This window comes from Morone saxatilis, unplaced genomic scaffold (assembly GCF_004916995.1).
Source record: "Morone saxatilis isolate NCDOM2014 unplaced genomic scaffold, NCSU_SB_2.0 Contig8, whole genome shotgun sequence".
Taxonomy (NCBI): domain Eukaryota; kingdom Metazoa; phylum Chordata; class Actinopteri; family Moronidae; genus Morone; species Morone saxatilis.
In genome coordinates, this window is record NW_023340257.1 from 962,322 (window position 1) to 970,954 (window position 8,633).

Here is an 8,633-nt window from a genome sequence, read left to right on the forward strand (position 1 = left end):
TATTTATATACATACACGTATACAGCCAGTAAATAACTCTGCAGGTCATCTTTTGAATTTGTGTTTGGTTTAATGTAAACAGCAACAACAAGATAGTGAATAAAAGGTGTTTCTTTTAATGTGTAGATGAAACTCATCTACACATTAAAAGAAACACCTTTGACTTTGACTGCGTTCGAGCAACAAGCATCATCGATGGAAACACAGAGTTCATCTATTCATCTATCCATCCATCCATCCATCCATCTCCCATTGTTTGGCCAGTCCTGTTTCATCCAAAACCAGACATTATCCAGTAGCAGCCTCAAGTCCAAGCTCGGCCAGCATGGCTCCTATCTGGGTCTCTTTCTCTCCACCCTGGGCGACAGCACCCACTGTGGTGGGCTGGTCCCACTGATCTGGCTGGGTGGATCATTCCAAAGTCTGCTGGTCTTTATTCCAAACCCCACACTTCCTTTTCAGATGACCGCAAGCATTTCTGTCATGTAATATGTGTTTCTGCAAAAAAGCCGAAAACAGATTCAAACAAAAACAGAGAGGTTTGAAGGAGCTAGCCAACCATATGAATGTGCAGTGGTTGGCATAGTCAAAATCTTCTAATCCAGTTGATTTGAACAATTTTGGCTTTAAAATCAAATCCAATCAGACATCATTCAATGATGTTTCCAGCAATAAAGCTGGAAATAATCATTAAAACAAAAATGTGACATTGTTTAATGGAGCTACCGGACGCTGCATCTAGATCTGCAGCTGTTGCCATGGCACTGGCAAAGGTTGAGTCAAGTACATTATTTTTGGTGTGAAGTACATTATTTTTTGGTTATTATTGTATAAATCTGACCATATTGTTGAACCATCTCTCTTTATTACTGCAGAGCCTTGTAGCTCGTCTTAAGGAGAATTTAGAGAAGCTGACGGAGGAACGAGACCAGCGCAGCAGCAGCGAGAATCGAGAGAAGGAGCAGAACAAACGTCTGCAGAGACAGATCCGCGACACTAAAGAGGAGATGGGTGAACTGGCTAAAAAGGAAGCCGAGGCCAGCCGCAAAAAGCATGAGTTGGTGAGTATGTGACATCTTACTAACAGTTATCCCTTAGCAAGCACTACGATCAGACATTGTAGCAGAGCATCAATCAGCATTAGATCAGTCGTCCTTTTGTCCCGGTCATCTGACTCTTGTCTCATTAACAGGAAATGGACATTGAGAGCTTAGAGGCAGCTAATCAGAGCCTGCAGGCAGACCTCAAGCTGGCCTTCAAAAGGATTGGTGACCTCCAGGCAGCCATCGAGGACGAGATGGAGAGTGATGACAATGAAGACCTTATCAACAGGTACAAAAAAATGTTGCTCTAAGTTCCTAAAGGTTGAGAATTATGAAAATAGTGTGAAAAAAAAGTGAGTTTGAGAGCCACAAACATTTGCTCTTGCCCGAGGAATAACTGAGTCATCAGGCAGACACCATTTACATATGGAGTCCAATATTTATTGTATTGAAAGGACAGCAGTGTACAAAGGGAAGGAAATATCAGTTGTTAGTGTTGTTGTGTGTTACAACAGTTCATTGGCTGATGAAGATCACAGTTAAAAGCTCCAGAAAAAGCTAGCAAGTGGATGTTGATTTAAGACTACTGTACCCAAGGTCAAGAATGAATGTTCTCCCTCAAATGAATATACTCTACTTCAAATAATAAGAAGAACATTATACTTACCAATATGTTGTCCTTCACAGCTTCTGGTAGGATGTATCACTATGGTGTTTTTTTTTTTTACATTTTTATAGCTCATGATTTTATGAATTTGTTTCAATTTCTCTGTGCAGTTCTGCTGACTTAATGCACTATTTTGGAAAATGCAGTACAAAGCTGTTATAGGTTGACAAACACGGTGCATGTATATTTTTCACTCTCTCAGGACCATCCATTATAAGCACTTTTCACTATAAATCCTTATCCTGCCATGAAAGGTTGTCCGAGTGAAATAGCTACATGTGTCATCTCTTTTCTGCTGTATCTCCTTCCCTTTTCTTTTCTCCCAAGAGTAAGATAAAAAGATCGATATCAGTCATATGTCTGTGTGTAGAACAGAACTTTGATGAATAACAGCCAGGAACATAGAATTCCTGGAGTCTTGTTGGCACAGTGAGGTTGCCTTCCATTGTGCCTGTAGAGAGACTAAAACAACAGCCTGTGCTCACCAGCTGGATCCAGCAACCCGTGCTGTAGCCATAGATGCTGCTCACAAGTGCTGGGTAGATACATGAACAGTTATTTGTTGAGAAATAGTTCTAGGACATAACTGTCCCTAAAATTGCCACTTGTCATTTTTTCATTTTGGTATATGTACAGATTAAACAACTGAGACACCTGTTACCTGTTAGAAAGATTTAGAGTTGTAAGTAGATGTATTTCTGAACTTCAGACAGAGCCAAACTAGCTGCTTCCAGTTTTCATGCTAAGTTAGTCTAACCACATCCTGACTATTTCTACACTCTAAAAACAAATGTTTTGGCTCATTAAAAATATTTTTGAGTCTTGGCAACTTAAAAAATTATGTTCAACAAATGTATGACATTAAGTTAGATGATTTAGCAATTCATCTACAATCAAAGGTGGTATAATTACCACTTACTTAATTAATCATATTTATAATTAATAATTAATTAAGTTTAAGTTTTTAAGTTGATTATTCTACTCATAAAAATTAACTTACTCCAACTAGTTTTGCCACAATATTTATGTCTTCACAACTCAACAAAAAAATGTTTGCTTGACTTTACTTAACTTTTACCTTACTGCTTGATTCCACCGGGCACGGTTACTTCACATTCCGGCTACTACGCATCTGACAGAGCTGATCGCAGCCATTCTAACAATGCTTTCGATTCCAACAGAACAGGCACAGTGCAGATTAACCTTGACAGGAAGTCAGAAAAAGAAATGGACTGGAGAAAACAATTTTCTAAATAATACACTCTGTGTAGACTCCAGGGCTCCTAAGCATCCTGGAGAACCTGTCAAATCTGGAAATTTAATGACTAGTTTTCCAGTCATGGAAACAACTGGAAATTAATTAAAATGAGCAAATATCCTGAAATGTTGTTTTCGACCATAACAGTATTGCAGACGTCACAGAGCCATGCCCAGGGGAATCAAGGCGTTAAACACAAAGCAAAGAAGCGTATTTCCCAAAATGTCGAACTGCTCATTTAAGTTGAGTTGATTAGTTTGTCATGTATCCTACAGTTTACACTTTCTGGCACCTTTTAGCCCTTCCTCCTCCTTTAGACAGCGGTTATTCCAGCTAGCATCTCGATTAACTCCACAGAGGTAACAAGTAGAGTGAGTTAGTTGCACTGAAATAATCATACGGTTCATGATAAAGCATTTCAAAGGTAGTTTTTTTTCCACTTTGCCAAAGGGAAAAAGAAAACTGTTATCACAACCCTAAAATTAATGAGATATTCGTAAGCGTCATTCACATTTCTTGTATTTTTTTGTTCATGTTTTTCTTTTCTGTTGTCTCCTGCTGTTTTCTTTTCTCATCCGTCCCTCCACCCATCATCATCACGACTAGTTTGCAAGACATGGTGACAAAGTATCAGAAAAGACAGAACAGAACGTGAGGAACTTGTGTTGTTTTGTTTTTTTGCACCACTGGAAATGATGCACTATTCTACAGTCTTTGAAAATTTAGTCGAGACGTTGATAGCGCAGAGAGAAAAGCCCAGGTTTTTCCTCTGGGTTTAGTTTCGGTCCAGTTAGTCCATCACTTCTGGCTGTCACACTGTAGAAAATAGCTGATATTTAAAGGAAAAAATCCCCCTGACAGAAAAGCATAGAAATTTTCTTTTGAATGCACCTGGCATTCTGGGCCAATTTGGTTTTTGGTGATTTTTCTCTGATACCTTTGATAATTTTCATCTATTTTAAGACATCAGATTTTGTTGTCAGGCCCTCGGAATCAAACACTGATGGCTCACTTCCAGATCCACACATGTTCAGCAATTCAAACAGGAAGAATGCCTCATGGCAGGGGCAGAGATACAGTAAATCCTAGGGGGGATTTTCCTTTGATGTGTGAAGGCTCTGGGATAATGCATCATCAACAGTGCTCAGAGATTTCCCTCATAACCCCAGTTTACTCCACTCTTCATTGCATGCCCTCACATGCTGAGATGCATGAATACCACTGACAATATGTTACTTGAGCCCCAGCATGAAACCAGCCCACCCCCCTCCTCAGTTTCCCTGTATGGTTAACCACTTTGCAGAGCTTTGAATTCAAAGTGTCATAATCTCTTTGGTCATCCCCCTGGAGGCCTAGATCTCCCTCACAGTTCTCCTTTACGCTGCCAACGGGTATATCCAGCTGTGTTTACTTCTTTGCCTCGGTCTGAGGGCATCATGTCGGACACTGTTGTGTTGTGTCTGAACAGCAGTCGGCAACGAGTCAGCCTCTCGCTCCCCGGGCCCTCTTAATATTTCATTGGGCCGCTCTAGGGCTGTATGTGGCCTCGGCGGTGACTGCCCTCCTGACAGGAGAAAAAAAAAGGGTGTGTTCCTCATCAATCTTTGACTTGCACTTGCTTAATAATGCAGAACCCTTAAACGTCTTACAAAAAGCTGTCTTGCTCACCTGGCTCGCGCCAGAGGTTAACGTTGCGTGTGTGCTCCGTTCCAGTCCCCTGTCACTGTTTGGTTTTCTGACGGTGTAAAGATTTTTTCATCAGAATTGGAAAGTGCAGTGTTTCTACTTTCATTAAATATAAATGATGTAGCGATACATTTAAATATATTAATATTAACACCTTAATTCCATTTGTATTAACTTTCTGTAAAATACATAAAATCCAGGAAGGCGTATATCTAATGCAGTGGTTTCCAACCTTTATTCTTAAGGGAGCCCTTTTCTATCATTGAGTGAACCGACTCGAATTTTATGGATATTTCATATTATATTTGATCCATAACAACAGTAGACAACGACTGATAAACTGTACAATGAACCCAAATAGTAATAGTAGTAGTAATAGTAATAACACAATAACTGCAGAAGGTTTGTGTAAAACCAGTGATTTTGATTAAATTTGAGCAGGTTATTTCCTGTGAATATTGATCAAAAATGGGTGTTCCTGATAATTTTAGGAATGTTTTATACAAATCTCTGTCTGTATTCAGTGCTTTCTTCTCATTGTTCTATTAGCTCTTTTCTAATGCAGGATGAGGCTGGATACAAATGTATAACTTCAAATAATAGAAAGCCATAATGAATACTACATTACATACAATACAAACTAATCAAAACACCTAAATCCAACAAAAGTACAATTTCATTAACAATCTGTCGCCTTACTACATAAAAAGGTTTCTCTTGTTTTTGTCAATTTGATATGTAATAGAAGGCTGTTCTACAGTAGAAAATAAGCTTCTGTAGCACAATGAACAGCTTACAAATCTACCTTTAAATGTCCCTATTGGTCAGTTTAGATGTTGTGGTCTCTATTCTTCAGTACCACTGCTAACAAAATGCTTCCTGTCCTGAGCTTGTAAACTATAGTTACAATGGTAAATTTGTCTACTTGTCTCCTGCCACTGCTAGCTGAGATTTCAGTCAAACATGTTCTCGGCCCACCCACTCAGAAACCTTTTCCACCAAATAAGTTCTGGTTCTTGAACCAGTTCTGTTCAAGATTCGTGGAACCTTGCTGCGATTTAGTGAACCAGCCTGCATTTCCACCAGTTTTGAGTGGAACCATAGTAATCTGATGCATCATTAAAAGAGGGTGCTGCACAATGCACAACAACCTGTAGAATATGACACGCCATCTTTGGTTCCCAAGGAAAACCCAACTAACTAACTAACTTTTCAGATTCCGAACCAATTTAGTTTTGGTTGAAATGCTCCGAACGCTTCAAAACTAGGGACTCGTACTGGAACAGAGTTAGTTCCTTGTTGGTGGAAAAGGCTTGGAGCATAAAGGAATATTTTTGATCTCCACATACCATAATTCTCTCTATTTATGAACTTGAGTTTGTTTTTAGTACAGCTAATTAATTACTATTTGAATATGTGCTGTTCATAATTTGCAGTGTTACCTTTTCATGTGACACAGTGGATTAGAGGAATTTTCTAAGCGTATGTTTCCTGATGGTCTTGGAAAGGATGCATATGCCTGTCTGTGCTCTAAAGCCACCGGGACTTCACTCGGTCGACAGTTTCATATATCGGAGGCATAAACAGAGGCGTCTATAAGACCCAGGGACACGGAGGAGCAAAGCTAAGCAGAGCAGAGCAGTAGGATCTATAGAAGCTAATGATGAATGTAATAGTGTGTAACAGAGATGTACAACCAATGGCGGCAGAATGTCACAGACAATTAATGTCTCGTCAGCACTGTGTTTGTTTGCTTCCCCCAGGCTTTCACCAGGGCTTAACTAATGGTATGGTGGTCAAGGACATAAATTGTTGTTGACACCATGTGTGAAGCGCTCAATTACATAGTGCCCACCATTGTGGTTTTGGCTATAGACCTGAGAGGTCTTGCTATGTGCTCTGAATGTATCATGAAATAGTGCTGAGTCTGAGAATAATGACAGTCAAAGTTTTTCAGCTGGAGGATTAGAGTAACATTTACTCAGAAGAACTATTACTGTTTAACTTGTAGAGTATTTACAAGGTACATTTATTGATCATTTTACAACACACGGTTATGTAATAAGTTGTAGTTCCCTTTATGCTACTCACAAAAACAAACATTATATACAATAGACGAGTGAAGAAATCATAAGTCATTGAAATAAAACTATTTTACATTATTGATTGCTGAGGATAAATTAAGCAGTTTCCCAACCTGAGGAAAGAAGCTGTCTTTAAGTCTGGTGGTGCGGCAGCGGATACCTCTTCCCAGATGGCAGCAGGGTGAAGAGGCTGTGCCTGGGGTGGGTACTGCCATTTCATATCCTTTGGACTCTGCAGGCACCTCACCTCTTTGATCACTGATGCTGGGGAGATGAGTAGCAATGATCTTCTGGCCAGTTTTAACCAAATTTTAGAAATCTGTTCAAACTGCACATTGGTTTAATGGAAACTTTATTTTATTAATTATTGAGTTCAGTTGGATGAAAGCTATACATATTGTTTGTTTTTTCACAAACATTTCTGCAAAACACTTACGATGTATTTCATTTATTTTAGTGCAATATCTGCTAGTAGCAACTAAAGCCTGATGAATTACTTTGTGGTTATGTGCATGGTTACACTTTGTGGACTTTTTTTTGCCAGTCCACAACATAATCCAGGTAGTGACTACGCTTCTTCCTAAACATATTTGGCATAAACCTTTCTTGGAGAGTTGTTGTTCCAAACAGTCATTTTTAATACTGCTGCAAGTTTCAGGAAACTCAGCAGTGTTATTAAGGTTACAAGGCTAAAAGAAAAACCTTAACTGCACTTAATTTTCCCATTTCCGTTTTCCAATTTTGTCAAGGCAGGAGTTATTTAAAACGAATGTTGCCAGTGAAGACAAAGGTTAAAAGATTAATTTAAGAGGGCTGCAGGCAAAAGTTGACTCACCAAAAACCTGACCAACACACAAATCCTCGCAAAGCTTTAACTAAAAAAAAAGGTCAGATAACCCTAAATGGGTTTTAGGTTCTGCTACCTGACGTTAAAGCATCCCCTCCCCTCAGTGACTGATGTTATCCAGTATTTCCAGTCCACAGCACCAAACACAAAGACACTCTGCTGCTCTGTTATCGTAACAGTAGTCAGCAGCAAATCCCCAGATTGTCTAATAGTCGAGGCATGTTCCGCAAAGCTAATTACAGCTTAAGAGTTTGTCGCCCCCGTCCTCCCTGCCATCCCTCCCTTCTTGTCTCGTGCGTGAATGCAGTCCCAGCATTGCCATCCAAAGTTATTGTATTCTATAAAAGCTAGCAGGCTTTGCATGTGGATCTCACTGGGCAAGCCATTATTTGAAATATCCCTTTTGAAATCTAGTGAGCTTTTGTCTCTGCCTGCTAATGATTTTAATTATAGGTGGTACTGGGCCTTTCTGAGCCCTGTGTGCTGGAGAAAGGAATATTTTTCTCTCTCTTCCTCAACAAGATGGGAGGCTCTCTGAAACAGATGCAGAGATGTAGAGCCACCCCTCTGATGTCTCTATAGGACTATTAAGCTGTAACAACTTAATTTCACAGCGCCACACAAGCACTGGGCTTTGACGGCACTTAATGAGTGTTGCACTCTTTTCATCCGTGTCAAATTTTATGACAAGCCCTCTATTTTACTCCATGGCTCGCAGTGGTTTGTGAACGTGTAATGATAATTGAGAGGAAAAACAGTGCAGTGCCCAGCTGTGTACCAAATCATTCTGTCAAGAACTGAAATTATGAGTGTATGCATATGACGCGCGTGTGCAGGACTGCTGATGAAAATAATTACCAGATGAAGGGTAAATGTGGACATTTTCTGCAACTTTAAACTCCCACTGTGCAGTGCGAAGAAACATTTTTCAACAAAGGTGTTGTTTTCATGGTCAATTCAATTTTATTTGTATAGCGCCAATTCATAACAGAAGTTATCTCAGGACACTTTTCAAATAGAGCAAGGTCTAGACCGAACTCCTTATAAC

The 8,633-nt window shown here is 39.6% G+C and overlaps 1 protein-coding gene across 1 annotated transcript in view; it reads left to right on the plus strand.

Moving 5' to 3' along the window:
• LOC118341931 (unconventional myosin-XVIIIa-like) overlaps positions 1-8,633 on the plus strand; it is a 70,921-nt gene that overhangs the window by 54,389 nt on the left and 7,899 nt on the right. The window contains exons 16-18 of the mRNA XM_035680347.1: positions 876-1,061; positions 1,193-1,332; positions 3,575-3,619. Coding sequence (XP_035536240.1) covers positions 876-1,061; positions 1,193-1,332; positions 3,575-3,619 — 371 coding nt within the window. The remainder of the gene's footprint in view (positions 1-875; positions 1,062-1,192; positions 1,333-3,574; positions 3,620-8,633) is intronic.